Source organism: Solanum verrucosum, unplaced genomic scaffold (assembly GCF_900185275.1).
Source record: "Solanum verrucosum unplaced genomic scaffold, falcon-dt-bn FXZP01000049.1, whole genome shotgun sequence".
NCBI classification, from domain to species: Eukaryota; Viridiplantae; Streptophyta; class Magnoliopsida; order Solanales; family Solanaceae; genus Solanum; species Solanum verrucosum.
Window position 1 is genome coordinate 9964385 of NW_026020221.1, and position 16849 is coordinate 9981233.

A 16849-nucleotide genomic window follows, 5' to 3' on the forward strand; every position below is an offset into this window, starting at 1 on the left:
CTTGAAACTTAACAAGTTTCTTTGAGACTTACTACAATACAATGCATTATCAATTACCAATAATGTTCCTCCAGGTAGTAATAAGGTTGCTCTTCCAGAACCCTCAATCAATTTTGTACTACCGGATATTGTATTAACATATGCCTTTTTCATTACCAAATGAGAGAAATATTTCTTTTCTCTTAGTATCGTATGAGTTGTGGCACTGTCCAGAAGGCACATATCTCCATTACTCATATTGAATCCAACTGAAGACTGGAAAAATTTATTTATCTTCATAAAAATCAAAATACATAATAAGAAGTACGAAATTTAACAAAAAAAAATCTTAAGTACATAAACTTTAATGAAGACATTAAAAATACATAAAAAAAAACATTATTCATTTTCCAGTTTAATTATCAATCTTCAGTTGCGATCCCCGAAGAAGTCCTCAGCTTCTAGATGAGTAATATCATCGAGCCCATCAAAAGCATCATCTTTCAATGCTAAATTCGCTTCAACATTCTCATCATATTTTTGAGAAGACCCTGCCTGAGCATCATCTTTGAGAGTCAAATGTGACTCCACTCGGGCATTATAAGAGGAGGCACCACCTTTATTCCCTTTCCTTTTAAAGGAATTTTGATACAGCCTGACAAAATGCTCAGGTGCCCGACATTCATTTTTCCAGTGACCTTTAAGGCCACAACGATGACAGTGATCGCCCTTGCCTTTTGAAGGATTATTTTGAGAACCCATATTGTTCTCCCTTTTGTTATGACCACCACCTCGACGATTATTATATCGTCTTTTGCCTTTGCCACGTCCACGCACATTATCATGGCCCCGATTATTTTGTCTTATTTCAGACTAGCCGTGTGCTTCTACCCCGTGGGCCTCCGGTAATGGAGCACTTCCAGTGGGACGGGCTTCATGATTTTTCATGAAAAGGTCATTATGTTGCTCAGCCACCAAAAGGCATGAGATTAATTCAGAGTATTTTTTAAAACCCTTTTCACGGTATTGCTGCTGTAATATCATATTGGAGGCATGAAAAGTAGTTAGTGTCTTTTCCAACATGTCCTCATCCTTTATAACTTCCCCACATAATTTTAATTGGGAAGTGATTCTAAATACAGCAGAGTTATACTCAATTACGGTTTTATGATCTTGAAATCGTAAGTGCATCCACTCATAACGAGCCCTTGGCAATACCGTTGCCTTGAGGTGGTCATACCTCCCTTTCAAACCTATCCACAATTCAAGTGGATCTTTCATTGTTAAGTATTCAACCTTCAAGCTTTCATCAAGATGATGACGAAGGAAAATCATAGCTTTCGCTTTATCCTGACTTGATGCCTTATTTCGTTCGATTATACAATCACCAAGACCCTTAGCGGTAAGGTGAATTTCAGCATCAAGTACCCATGACAAATAGTTCTTTCCAGAAATGTCAAGTGCCACAAATTCAAGCTTTGATAAATTCGACATGATGAAAACTATCATAAAATAGTTGAGTTAATAACATGATTTTGATTTCTTTATAATGAAAGATAAATTAATATTTCAAATGGTTAAGAATTAGTATAAAATATATCATATGCATGAATATGGGATGTTACAAAAGCATGTAAACTCATAAAGTATGAAACAGTAAATTTAATATATATTCTAATTAATTATTTTACTATATTTATTACTAGTTCAATAGTTATTAACGCCAAAGCTACCGTAAGATTTTAAGTCATATTTAATATAATACTATTATTCTTTATGACACACCAATATTTATCATAAATTTATGACAAGAAATTAAAATACTTACGATTATTCTAACTAGCATGTTATCATATATCCTAGTATTTAATTTAGAGTTATAAGTTACTAGCATATAAACAACATAAAAATATAAACCTGAAACGTATTGATTATTATGCCTAGTAAAGTATCATACAAATACCTAAAGCAAGTTATATATGCAGTAATTAAATCGTTGATCAAAGACTTATGTAAGTCCTATTAGATATGTTATAAACATATAAATGTATACCTGACTCGGAAAGAAAATTGATTAACTTTTTAGGGAAAAAGATAATTCCGAATTAAGTAGGTCTTAATTGGTTAGAGATTCGTGCTGATAACGTGTTGTAAAATGAGAGCAAAATATAATAATACTAAACAAGTAAGGAAGACAAATTGTGATGAGAAGTATAGAGGGGAGAATATTATTTAATACTCTTCAAGTGTGTATTTCCTAAGGATGAAGACTACCTTTTATAGGATGTTTAAATCATCCTTTTACAACATTTGACAATACGTTACTATAATATTTAATTAATATACTAAATGGATACATTACGTTAGGATAGATTAAGAGAAACATCCACACAATTAAGTGGATTTGTAACATTTTAAAAAAAAGTTAAAAATCAAAAGTAGCACTTTCCCTACTTTTTATTTTTTGACTTAAAAGTTATTTTAAGTTTGACTTTTTCCTACTTTTTATTTTTTGACTTAAAAGTCATTCAAGTCTGATTTTTTTTACTTCTTCTTCAAGTCATTTAAGTTTGACTTCTCCTCGTCCTCTTCTTCTTCTTCTTCGTGTAGGGCCGTCCCCGCTCTCGATTTTTTTTATTTCATTTTTTCACCAGCCTTGGACCATGCCTCCGAAACAATCTCAGTACATATGATGTAAGACAATTCCTCATATTGAGGTTGGAATGAAATCGAGTGTTTTCACGTCTTACCATAGTACTCGTATTATTACCATTCCCTCCCATGATATAATAAATTTTAATATCTTCAAAGAATTATGGTGACAAAAACAAAGAATCCTTCTTCTTCTTGTCCCCCCTTCCCTCTTCTTTCCTTCTCTCCTTCTTCTTCATTTTTGTTGCTTGAGTTTTATTGAATTGGTAGTGAATCTAGCAGAAGTGGTGGTAACAATGATGAAAATTATTGAGAACGATTCTCTGTGAGAAGAGTGTGTGGTAAAGGTAAAATATATATACATACTTCCATATTATTAGTGTCTATACATAATGTATATAAGGTGTACAACATGTATAATGAGTATAAATAGTATATATCCACATTATAATATGTATGCCATGTTTCTTCTTCCCCCTCTTCTTCTCCCTACTATCCTACTCCTCCTCCTCTAAAATTGAAATACAATGTTTGTGAACAGTGTAAACATGTATAGAATAATTATATACTATAAATACATATTTTTCCAATACATGCAAATATTATATATAAGGTGAATAAACACTATATATAGTGTATAAAGGTACACATACACATTAGAATGGGTGTATTACTTTATACATGATGTGCACATTTTATTTTAGTTTCTCTTTCATGAAATTTTCATCTTTGCCTCCAATTACATCAAATAGGGTCGTATATTCTTCGTGCTAATCAACGATTAGTGCATGGGGATTTTTTTTTTTTTTTTTATCATAGCTCCAATTCTTTCTCTTTTCAAAATTATATTTTACGTGATATATTTGATCTCGATTATATGAATTATATTGCAATGCGTAATTTGATTAAAATTTTGATTTTTTAAATTCAAAAGAGAAACTGTCATTTCAGTCAACTCAATTGAGATTTTTTGAGCCTGACATGCCACTTGAAAAGAGTAACATGAAGCTCATAATTTGGGTATAATCAATACTCCCAAATAAAAAGGGAATTAAGCCTGAAATGTGGAGCATTTAAGACATTTTTTTTAAGACATTTTTCTTTCTTTCTAAAGTTTTGAAGTAAATATTCCTCTATCAACACATTTAACTTCATTTGTTAGAGCTAGAAAGAGGCACCTCTAGTATACCAATTAGCATACACACGATGAATATTGGGTAGCCAAGTGCATAACAGAGAACTATTGAAATCAACTAATTAGTAAGCCCACCACGAAAGGAGTGTTTTTCTATTTTGATTTTCTCAGAGCTTTCAGTAGCACAGTCCAGCGAATTCTCTGTCCCTACAGGGGATGGAGGGACATAATTCTTTTTAAAAAATTTAAGAGAAGGTCACAGTGAGATGAATCATTTATCATTACAATAAGTATCAAGTGAAAGTGCATTGATATCTACAACTGAGGAATCCTAATAAACCGATGGACTCGAACCATGTTCCCACATCGATCACCCACTCCTCTTCATATATTATCAAGTGATCATTTATTTGGTATTGACCAATGGCGAAAATTACCATTTCTTAATGGTACCCTATAAAGGAAAAAGAAGAAGAGAAAATAGGAGAGATCAAAATGAATTTCCAGATTCGTAGATTTTTTGATATCAAATTCATAAAGGGTATCAAATTATGATTGACGCGTTTACTGTTATTGGTAATTATTTGAGATCAAATATATATAAGTAAAAAATTTGTGTGATTATTTTGCTACCTTCATTGCAAATAAGTGCTAATGCTTATTATTTATATTCTTTTTCTACATGAAATCTGCCTCAAGTTTATTTTGGACTCCATCTTTCTTCCCCTTGCATTTCGAGAGGGCCATGAAGCCCAAATTCTTCTTCTTCTTCTCGGGTCAACCCTTATTGCCAAGATAGAGAAGCTGATGAACAGGTTGAAAGACAGATCACAAGTCTCCGAAAGTTTACGCTAAGTATACATTGATATATAGGTTGAAGGCATAAATACAGGGCTAGAACAACAATACAGGTTTCGAAAGTCTCCAAAAGGGGCTGTATACATACTGTATACAAAAGAATACTGGATATACAGTGATATACACAATTGGTAGACATTGTATACAACAGTGAAAATGGAGCAAAACGCCTAAAAAACTCCAGCAACAAATTTTGAGATAAATGGGCAACCCTATTGCTAGTTTTAGGACAGGGAAATTGGGCCAAAACCCAAAATAAAAAATTAGGCCCAAGTACTGGCCCAAGCGGACAGAAATCAGATTTGGGCCCAATACTTCTCCCTCTTTATTATTTAATAATTTGTTTAATTAGTACTTGCTTATTTGATAACAAATTTTAAAGTTTAACTTAATTCAAATTCCCCAAGGATGAGTTATTCTCATATTAGTTCATTATAAACCCTTTATTTGAAAAACTTTGAAACTTTCTTTACTTAGTCATATTTTAGACAAGAATGTTTTTCTTTTCCTGCAAAAATGTTTTAAGTGTAAAAATTCAATTATTTCCTGAAGTGATTAAGCATTCCTTCTTTTTTTTAAGTCTTTGCCAAATATTTTAAATCGTCGGATAACCTCGTGTTAGCGGACACTTCAAATGCTTTAAAATTCTTCTTGAAGTGTAAATGTGAACCCCGAACTCCCCTTGGTATTTCAATTGATTTTTCTGTTTTAAATCTTTTGAAATTCTAAGTTGTCTTAATCTCTCAAAAATTAAGTGACGACTCTTTTCCCAAATAAAAATAAATAAAACACTCCCCAAACTTAGAAGACATTATTGAATGTTTTAATCGAAAGAAGATGTGTTTTGTTCTTATATTTATATAAATCTGATTTAGCTCAAGTTGAATGTTTCTTTGAGTAATTGAAGGCGATTCTGGAACAATTTTTCTTAGATTATTAATTGGTGATATTTGATTTTGAGTGTACTTATATATTCAATGTCGTATTTTACTCATGATTAACTTATATTACAAAATAATTTCACATATATTCATGTGTTTTGAGCAAAATTAATGTGAGTAAGCTAATATATGTGATAGACATATTTCAGGTCAAAATGCAGCAGGAATAGATCAAAAATAATAAAAGAAACAAAATCCAAGCACTATGAACATAAGATACATGATTTGACCTTGAAAGGAAGGAGTTTGCGGTGCAAAGAAGGCACTCATCGATGAACCCCCACGTTAGGATTGTGCTTGAGCTTCAGTGCAATGAAAATTCAGCTTTATTGCGCGATGGAGGGCGCATCGACGAGCTAAAAGACTGCAATGAAGGGCACCCCACAGAGCCTAAGCCATACGTTGGAGTAAAGTCACAAACAAATATTTCACTGAGGGATCATTTTACAAGTCAAGATCACATCCAACTAGAAATAGTTGTTATTAATAAAACCTTGGACGAATTGTTTGGGGGTTGGGGATCGCTTTTTGCTAGCCACAAGTCGAAGTGAAGCCTATTGTTCATGAATAGCTAAACACATTTATCTTGTGTAACGGCTAAAAACATGATTATTTAATAGATAATTGATTCGACAAATTTGATCATCATATTAGTTGTTTTTACGTTCTTAAACTCATTATTTTAATGCTTAACTACTCTTAGAATATATGTATGCTCTCATTGTAAACTCATAAACAAAATCATGAGATAGAACACTGAAATATGAAGTAAGAGTCTTGCTTTATTATTAAAACAGAGAACTGATTTGCGTCTATGATCAATATGAATAAACCTAGATTGCCTTACTTGGTTACAAAATGTGAAGCTATATTCGTTTAGATTGATTTATCACATTTTTGCTCAACGATGTAGGTGTGAATCCAATGATAGATGATTAAAGGCTCGGAAGAATATAATAATATCATTAAATTTGGTGGGTTAGCATAGTATGTTTGCGTACACGGGGTTCAGAACAAATACCAAGTCCCCATCAAAGCATTTTGCCAAATCCTACTGGAGCTAATGTAGTCTTTGCTCGTGCACCAAGTTTTTGTTCTTTGGGTTTGCGGAGACCAAGGGAATTGGTCACTATGTTATTTGCGTGCTTACATCCACGTTCGTAGAGAGATGAAACGACAACTCTTTACGTTCATGAATGTGTTTAGGTGTTCGCGGAGAAGAGTCGTTGTTGACCCAACCCAGTTGACTACTGTGATCACGGCCAAGGGCTCGAGTTCTTGGAGTTAATTTAACATGGATATATTTTGTGATGATCTCAAAATTCTAGATCATTTTCCCAAATTGTGAACTTGATATTTTTAGCTATAGAGGTGATTTCAGTTGCTACTTGTTAGAAATTGTTGGGGTACATGTTCCTTAAGCCGAGTAAGACCAATTAATAGAGTCAATTTTAAAAATTTCTGGCACAAGCTCCACAATATCATTTTGATTCATTTTTGGGTTTGTCTTCAATTATTGCGATTTTGGTGTCAAAACGTCTTTATTGATGTTGTTATTATTCATTTGTTAGCATAACAATGACTAGAGGCGGTTCAGAAGGGAAAAAGATTTGGTTTAGTAGATTCAAAGCATGCACGATCAACTTTGAGGTAAACTACGCCTTACCGATCACTAGATTGAGCTTGTGTTTGTATATTCATGTTGATTAACTAATTTTGGGAGGGATTTCTAGATTGTATCATGTTTAGTGGCCTTAGAAATTCTCCAACGTAGCTTCAAACGACTTAGCTCCTTCTAAAGTGATGTAGCAGACTTGGGTATAATATTATGAATCCTTAGCTAGGAGACAACTCTACTCTTGTAACCGTTCCTGATGTTTCTTTGGCGATTTGGGGACTTGTTGGTGATATTGGATCAGTTCTTGGATTTCGAGCTAAGCAAGGTCCCTGATGATTCTGAAGATAGTTTTGCTATACGGTTCGTGTCTGCGTGAAGAAGATCGTATGATTTGGAGGTATTTAATGTTAGGAAAGGCAAGACACTAATAAGAATGCCCTACATGATAACAACGAAATAATATCCAAGTCTAAATTTTCCCTTTCAATTTGAACCAAGAGAAAACAAACTAAATCAAGCAATATGAAGAATGAACAATAAGTATATCAACCAAACTAAAACAATAAGACAAGAATAAACCAATCACAAAAGACACAGAGATTTACGTGGAAAATTAAAAAACCACGGGACCAAAAGCTCCACTATAAACACCAAGAGTTACAATATTGTTCTCCAAATTTGGCCACAAAATAAGTGTCAAACAATGAGCAACAACAAAACAAGATTGCACCAAAACTAGAGATAACGAAATCCTATCTCCGTCGTTGAATTGCAAGAACCAGATGCTGAGAACTCCCATGATCCAACGATTAACGAAGCGGAAAACTCTGTTTGAAGCGGATAGCCTGAGTAGAAAATTTTCCAATGCAAAAAGGGGATTTTTCTCTCTTTCTCTCAATCTATAAAATGACTCTCTCTTGATTTTTCTCTCTTGTATTTCTGAAAATAAGACCTAAATAAGCCTTATATATGTCACATAATATTGGGCTTATGGGCTAAAGTGGGCTGGTCCAAATAAGACTTTTATTTATCTACATAGGAAGGGAAAAAAAGTTTCTAAACCCAACATTTAGAGCCTTTTAGCCATGGTTCAAGGCTTGACGTCCCTCCTTTAGCCACAGTTCGAGGTCACACATTTCTACTAGTTGTTGTTTGAGGCCCTGGTACATGTTCACTCGTCGTGATTTGAGTTCGGACCCGCTTCTTTTAGTCTGGTTTAAGTCTTGGCATGATGTACTATTGGGTTCTTCGGGATGCTTTTGTTACTATTTGAGTCTAGGGTTGATTGGTTCAGTTTTGTAATACTTTTAGTCTTAGTTAGTGTTATACTTAGCTCTTTTATGTACTTATCGGGCTTATAAAGAGTCTATTTGGGTTATTTACTTTTCGATTGCGCATGAGTGTATCTTCTAGGCTTATGGGGGTGCAATTAGGTTATAGATAACTTTTTAGTAGTTCTTTCTAGACCTGTGAACTTTGTAGTTAAACTTTTTGTTATCGCTTTATTCATTTGACCTCTTGTCACTATTTACTTTCTCGTTTTTCATGTTGTTTTTACTTTCCAAGCTCAATCGACCTATGATACCTATTGAGTACTTGTTGTTTTGGTACTCATGCTGCACTCTGCATCTGTTTTCTTGATGCAGATCCCAGCACCAGCCATCAACAATGATTCAAGTTTGATTGCGGAGATCTTTGGAGAATATTGAGGGTGAACTGTTAACGTCCTAGTTCGGCCTATATCCATATGTAAATAGTTTTTTACTAGTCTTTTGGATTCAAGACAAGTCTGTACTTTTGAGACTTGTACTTTCGTCCACCAGGTTGTGAGATTGGATCATGTACTCTTTCTCTGTATGTATATATTGATGTTATTTCTTTTTTCCGTTGCGTTTCTTATTTTATTGCAGTTAATTTTTCGTTGGTTGTTGATTCTGCCTAATATGTTTGTTACTTGTCGTTCCAGAATATGAGTTACCTACTAGTGACTTATGACTCAAATTTTCGAGTTGGTACCATTTTTGAACTTTATTAAGTAGTATTATATTATTAGAAATTGTTTGACATAATGTAATATATAATTAATTATCTTATTTGATATAATTAATGTGATTCAATCATTAGTTATACACACTAATTAATGCATAGTGTGTATAAATGCATTAATTAGTGTGTAACAATACTACAATAGGCTATCGTAGCCCAGCGGTTTTAGATCCCTTAGATGGGTTCCAGATTCCTTGAATGAGCCAATGTTTGCGTGTTCAAATCTCACCAACATGAGTTGTGGTGCACTGGTGGGAGTGTTTCACCCTTAACCAGAGGTCTCGGGTTCAAGCCATGGGTATGGAGAAAATCCTATTGGGAGCGCCACCCCCGAATGGGCTCTGCAGAGCGCAATCCGGATTTAGTCGGAACTCCAACGTGGGCTCCGGACACCGGATGAGAAACCAAAAAATAAAGAAAAAATTACTAAAATACACGTCTTATGTTTCCTTTATTTGTAATATTCCCTTCTATTTCTAAAAACCTATAAAATCCCTTATTTCTCTCCTAATTCTAAATTATTTTATAATGCATCCGAGCTAGTTTTTAATGTATTCGAGCTACATATTATGTATCCTATTTATTTTACTTTTTCAGGGATTAATGTAATTACAAACTAAATAGGAATAGATTGTAATTTCATATTAAAACTATGTGATTTCTAAAATTTATTTTTTAAAAAAGGAAAAAGGGTTAAAAATTCCTTAACGTATTCCAAATGGTTCAAAAATGCGCTCATTTCACCTTTTGATTTAAAAATGCCCTCAACGTTTTTTTAAGGTTTAAAATTGCCCTTTTTTAACTGTCGACTGACATGGCAAATATGACATGGATTTTCTTTACCCATTTCAAAATATATGACCCACTTAGTCTGAAAATCCATTTCGAAAAACTTGACCCGATCGTTTTTGGGTCTTTTGTATCCATTAGCTCTAGTTCTCTTCTTTCTTCTCCTTCAATTCATATGTTCTCCATTCTCTAGTTAATTGCAGGAAGAAAAAGATGGAAGAACTACCATCAAGATTTGTCAAGTTGATGTTTTTGCACATGGCTGCACTACAAACTTGATTACGACGTAAATTTTGATAAATATCGGACAAAGATTCTGCAGGTTTTCTTAGTTCTGTTGTAAGCAAGTTCTTGAATTAAATTTTCTTGGAAAGAAACTATCTTGAAACTTAGGATTTTAAACCATCTTGGACAACTAATTCTTAGGATTAAAATTCATACAGTAACTCTAAGGAATAGTGCTTTCAAAAAGCTAGCAATTAACCGAAAAGTTGTGCATAAGTAAATCTTTCAAGGGTATTAATTCGCAACCGCAATACGGAAAATATCAAGAAGAAGAAAACGAAATCACCGAGCAGCCATAAAAGGAGAATAAAACAGATACCAAAAAAAGCAAGAAAAATAATTTTGGGCGAACAAAGAACAAGCGTTGGCTGCCACGTTTTAGAAGACCTACATGTGTTGTTCTTTAGAAATACAAGGAGAATCGAACAGATACCAAAAAAGCAAGAAGAATAATCTATGCCAAGAAGTTATAAATACTCGTGGAGAAGGCAAATACATAAAGTTTTACCTCTATTAAAGATGAATGAATACAATAGAAACGAGTATGATCCGAAAGTAGTTTCATTAGGACCTTACCATCATGTAAAGCAGAGTTGCGGCTAGCAGAGGATCCTCGACGGCTGCTATGAAAAAAGGCTGAGAATCGTTCTAAAATGGAGTTCAAGGATATGTTAGGTTAATGTGTAAACGGATTTGTGGGTGGGTTTGAGTTTTGTAGCATAGATAGGTTGGGTCGTTGGGCTGGATTTTATAAAAATAGGTGGACCAATAAGATGAAGTCATTTGTCTAATTTAATGATTCAGCATTTGCCATGTCAACAGACTGTTAAAAAGGGCAATTTTAAACTTTAAAAAAATGTTGAGGGCATTTTTAAACCAAAAGGTGAAAGGAGGACATTTTAAAACCATTTTGAATTCGTTAAGGACATTTTTAACCCTTTTTCCAAAAAAAAAATGCGTAGCAAATTATAATAGGACTATTTGGTTTCTTGTGTGGACCCTGACCCGAGTAAAGTGAGGCCCACAGTTTGTTTCTCTCTCTATGTGCACCAAAGTTCCGGAAAAATCTAGACTTGGGAGAAGAGTCTACAAGCTTCCATTATTCTTCCTATAACTGAAATTCTCAACGTCGTTCTTCTTTCACTTTCATAAACCGAGCGCTCCAACTACCTAACAACACTCTGGTCGCTGCTTTGATCGATCGTTTGAGAAGGAGGTAGGTAGCATAAATTTGTGCAAAGTGATCTCTGATAGCTTTTTAGGGTTTTTTTTGGACGCTGTTGTTAAAAGAAGAATATGGAGCCATACTATACATTGAAGATGAAGAGGAAGGATTTGGAAGATGTTTATGATGAATTCTCTGAATTTTCACTTTCTTCTCCCGCCAGAAAAATTCGTCGACTGGTAAACCTCTTCGCCCTTTGAGAAATTCTTCTGTTTTTAACTGCAAGTATATGAAATTCTGTTGAAGGTAGTGATTAGTATGATGGTTTTGTAAATTTTTTTCAACTAATGGAGGTTGAGCTTGATTTTTTGAGTATTGGAATTGTATGAACTTAAACTAGAGAAGAATGCACTTAGTGTTGATTGAGGTGGATTTTTGGATTTGAATTGTATGAACCTTGATGTACCAATTGCAGTTGCCTACATGTGATCAGGAGATTCGCGTGGAAACAGTTGTTGTCAAGTCTTTCTTCGTACTCAGGAGCTTAGAACACTGGGCTGCATTTTTAACTATATTGCTTTGAGTTTCTACCATAACTCCTGTTATTTACTGGGTTCGAGATCAATTCTGTTCTTATTTAGTGAATTTTTAAACACACACATGATATGTCAAAGCTACACGTAAATAACCCTCTACATTAGCCTCAGGATATAAAGGTTACGGAGTTACTGGCGAAAAAATAAATCACTGTTGTTTCAACTTAAGAGCAGGATGAATATAGAGGATTCCTATAGCTAACTCCGACTAGTTTGGGATTGAGGTGTAGTTGATTTGTTACGACTTAATTTGGCAGAATTGAGGATAAATCAAAGAATGTTCTAAAATTGCTATCGCCCCCTTTCAGTTTGTTTTTGATGAAATTGCCTGTGCAATGAGTATGTTAGTGATGTTTTTTTCTATTTATTCTATGTTTAGGATGCAGATTTGCCTCCCATAATAGAAGAGGTTGAAGAACCAGAGATTCCTATAGCTTTTGAGCAAGCAGCTACTTATCCAAGCTTCGGAAGCAATGCAGTAAATAGGGGTCTAGTAATTGAGGAACTGCCAAGTGTGCCCGAGAATGAAGAGAGGGCAATTGTTCTATTCAAGCCCATGAACACACAGCCTGTGCATTCCCCTTCTAATTTCTCCGTTAAAGTGGATCCCCAGTTTCTTAATGGTCTCAAAAGTAAGTCTCTGGTCCCTATACCTTTAGTTGTTAATTTAGTTTATATGAGATTATTTGGTAGTTTTATTGAAAACATCGAATGCATAGCTTATTTATTAGGCTTATTAGGTTATATTAATATGGTTTAGATCACCTTGAGATCAACAGGATGAACATAGTATCGAATTGTTGGTGGTGTGTTTCTTGTTTTAAGAACTTGTTAAGTTCCACAGCTCGAAAAGTGATAGTGAAGCTCTGTCTAAATTTGGGAGAGGTCACGAGAAGGAATTGGCCTTGAATCCATCAGTTCTGCTGATGTGTAAATCTTCCCAAGGGTAAATTGGCAATACATCAGTTCAAGATGAGCTGATTGGAGTTGCAGTTAATATGTAAGCCAGCTTGAATGCTAATGCAAACTTTAGGTACTCTCTAGAATAACCTTTGTCAATGCAAGTGTAGCTCAAGTAGCTCAGTCTTTCTTTTTGATGAATTTATTGGTTAAAAAGGTTAGAAATCCCTGATCTCTTTGTGGAACTTGTTTTCTTAGTGATCTGATCATGGAGCTGAGCTAAGGAACATTCAGAATCCTGTATGTATTGAGTAATTTTTGAGGAAGGTGTTAATGGAAACAAGCTTCATGAGATGCGCTGTTACTATATTAGAAAGAAAAAATATTGTTTTGGCTTCTACAGATCGAAAAAAAAGAGGATATTGTTTTTTTTATCCTTTTAGAGAAAATGGATGTGATCCTGATAATGGTTAAAATTAGAATTTGATTGAGAACTTTTTGACAGAGTCTAATTTGATCCATGGGCAGAGCCATAGAAGCTGGTTGCCGTTGTATATTCCTTGGTTTGATTAGACGGTGGTGTTTTACCTAAGTGAAAAATATACTTTAAAGCTCAGTGATCAGTTTTTGTATGTTGTGCAGGTCAAATCTTCTGGGATAACACTGCAAATGCATTTAGACTAGTTGACAATGAAGCAACGCAACAGGACGACTCTAGTTCTGCAAAAGAATGTCTAGCGGTTGTTCCCTGGGTTCCATCTCACTTTCCTTCTGCAGCAGAAGCTGAAGTCCTTAGTCAACCTGATGTTTCAGATATGATGGATGCTGAAGATATGGAGGGAGTAGCTATGGATATTGAAGATAACAGTGTGGATGTTGAACCAAGAACTGCAGTCGAGACTGGTGCAGTTGGTGTAAATGATGGTTTGCATCATTGGCAACAACAACATTGTATGACGACGACTCAACTGCCTCAGAACACATCAACACCTATTCCCTGGTACCGGTAATTGGCATAAGGATTAGGATGTTATAATTACGATTAGATATTATTAGAACTCTCCATGGGTCTCCTCTTGCAAGGAAGCATTGGTTAGGTAAAAGAGGGTGAAGTAAATAGTAGATAAAAGTACTAGAATGTGAATTGAAAAGATCAGGAGACCGTTATGTTAAATTCAGCTAGCTTGGCCTCTAATATGTCGAGCGAAGAGCTGCTTATGGTTTTCTAATGTCTCCGCTCGAGATGAAAATGCAAATCATTCTCCATATCTTGGATATGATTTTTCTTTAGTTATATGCCTATTTTGCTTACACTGATAGAGATTCTGGAATGGAAAATAGTCACTTTGGGAACGAAATTTGTTCAACTCATAGTAGTTAAAGAGGAAAAAAGAAACGAGCTCTTGTTATTAATGTGTCGTTTGTTGACAAGTAGTTCTTCATAAAATTATTTTGTAAGTTTGTAATCACAAAAAAGAAATATAGAAATATGTGATTTGCTATTGTACGATATTTTGATATTTTATTCATGAATTGGAGAAACTTAATACTTTCTACACCTGTATTTTTTATATTCATGAGAAAATAATACTCACAATTTAGACATTTGATTGGCCCTAAAACTCGAAGTCACCCTCATCAAAAGACCCTACTTATTACTTCCATAAGATGAATATTCAGTTTACGTGTTTCTAAGAAACAATACCCCCAACTGTAATTACAGTGCAATAATTGAAATTGGAACTGATTAACTATAGAATAAGAATGGAGCAACAGTTCCTTAACTTACAAGAATCAATATGGTTTTGAGATTAGGAAATCAGCTACAACCCAAGAAATAAATAATTAAATAAATAAAAATCTACATCTTCTGACTATGAATTTTCTTCTTATATCTTGCAAACCTCCTCGAACGTATATATTTCAAATACAAACAAATACAAATACAGGACAGGACGAGCTACCTTGAAAAAAGAGCAGCTTCGCCAAAGTTACAAGTCACAAGAGGCATACTGGAGACAGTAACATAAAACTTAATCGCCTGAAATATACTGCTTCTCTGCATAGTACTTCTTCTCACTTGCTTCTTTTTTTGTGTTCCTTTTCTGCACAACTCAACAAGGCGTGTTACCATGATAGAGCAAAACTAATTGCAAACAAACAACAGTGATATCTTCACACTAAAAATGATGAGAAAACGAGGATGCTAGCGCAAAGGATGTAATGAAATATTGACATGCAATGTGCTTCTTCAGAACAGAACAAGGCAAGTTGAGGTTGGCAGCGTGCAGGTGGGGGTGGAAAGGTTCTTTGTAGTAACGGAGAAAAGACACTTTTAGCAAAATCTAATATCAATGTGCAGCAAATAGAAAGTGGAGGATACAATGTCCATGAATCATATTTCAAATATAAATTACAACAAATATTTTAATCTGATGAGAGGAGATTGATAATATGGTCTTTGTAGCTTTCCAGTTCACTATATTATATATATATATAGAGAGAGAGAGAGATGTGAGCATTTTCATGGGGAATGCAAGTCGGTCTATGAGGTAAACGGAGTCATATATGGGCTTTCAAACCTAAATGTAAGCTATGGACACAAGAGAATACACAACTATTGTTTAATGGACTTAATTTATATGTAACTGTCTCATTTTTGCACAACTAAAGACTCCTACAGTTATGGAATCTTAAGGTAATATATTGCACAACTAAAGACTCCTACAGTTATGGAATCTTAAGATAATATATTGCACAACTAAAACTCCTGTAGTTAGGATTCTCTATGGTGGTTAGTCAAGTGTGGCATATGGAGGATTTTAAGTGCTTCTCAACGGAATGTTACATCATAGGAAATTTATAACCTACTTTGTGACGCTACTATTACACTAATGATTTTCCTGACTACCAATGCTTTTGACTTTCCTAGTCAATTGACACTTTATGAACTAGGTCACACCGGAAATAGAGAACACAATGCTAAATTTTGATCCACCTAAGTGTCTATATCATCATATATAGAAATTTGATACTGTTGGGCATGGTAGTCAATCCAAATACTGCTCCTTTACAAGTTCGTCTCTTTCTGTCTTTTTCTCTCTCCAACAGGCATGTGAGTAAATTCCGCAAACAGCTAAACACTGTATAATCTACGGACTAAGCAACAAATGTGAAAGTGTCACTTACCACATACATCTCGTGGTTGGCAATGATTCTTTGAGCAACTGAAGTGGTTGTAATGTCTTTAGGGCTCTCAATTACTCGGAAGATTCCCATGTTTTTAGGAACTGCATAGGGATCATGTTCTTCCTGCAGCAGCCAAGATTTTTCTCAGGAACATGCTTCTAATGTTATTTTTTGGCGTTAAACAGAAAATGTCATTGTGCAAATACTTACTCCTGTAGAAGAGTTCCTTTCAGAAACTGTCCCATGTACAACCACAGAAATATTGAAAGTTGTTACCTAGTCCATGTCAAATAGAAAAAAAGGGCAAATTAGTCACCAATAAGAAATGCAGAGTACATACTTTCTCCTTTGAAGGTCTAAGAGTAGGATGAGAGAAAAATAAACAATTGATTTCTAAGAAAAAGGAATAGCTTGTTATAACAAAACGCTCTTGTAAAAGAACTGTAAAATGCCACATATATTGTTGCATTTTAAAGTGTTTTGGTGAATGTTTCAAGCACTATTAATGATCCACAAACTGTAGTGCATTAGGCTCTCAGTTATAGCAGCACATTTTCATGGTGATGAACTGTAAATCTTGTGCTGATCATTTCTCAGTACTATAAGATAAATATGATTACACAAGATAGTGAAGAATTTGCTAGTATACAGTTAAAGGGAGAGTATGAAGTCCCAAGTCATTGGGTCCACCAATTT

General features: G+C 34.4%; 3 protein-coding genes across 5 annotated transcripts in view; 1 reads left to right on the forward strand and 2 right to left on the reverse strand.

The window, feature by feature from the left end:
• Positions 1–852: 852 nt before the first annotated feature.
• On the reverse strand, positions 853–1473 carry LOC125831515 (uncharacterized). The gene has a single exon (XM_049510691.1). It carries the CDS (start codon positions 1471–1473, stop codon positions 853–855), a length of 621 nt encoding a protein of 206 aa, XP_049366648.1.
• Positions 1474–11380: 9907 nt separating this feature from the next.
• Positions 11381–14282, forward strand: LOC125831213 (uncharacterized). Its single transcript, XM_049510401.1, has 3 exons — positions 11381–11707; positions 12444–12696; positions 13607–14282. Exons 1-3 carry the CDS (start codon positions 11600–11602, stop codon positions 13972–13974), a joined length of 729 nt encoding a protein of 242 aa, XP_049366358.1. The 5' UTR covers positions 11381–11599; the 3' UTR covers positions 13975–14282.
• A 410-nt stretch (positions 14283–14692) lies between these two features.
• LOC125831174 (ethanolamine-phosphate cytidylyltransferase-like) overlaps positions 14693–16849 on the reverse strand; it is a 912135-nt gene continuing 909978 nt past the window's right edge. For all 3 annotated transcript variants that reach the window (XM_049510361.1, XM_049510360.1, XM_049510359.1), the window contains exons 8-10: positions 16364–16429; positions 16154–16276; positions 14693–15069 (exon numbers count right to left, since the gene is read on the reverse strand). In XM_049510361.1, the coding sequence (XP_049366318.1) occupies positions 14998–15069; positions 16154–16276; positions 16364–16429 (261 nt within the window). In that variant the 3' untranslated portion in view covers positions 14693–14997. The remainder of the gene's footprint in view (positions 15070–16153; positions 16277–16363; positions 16430–16849) is intronic.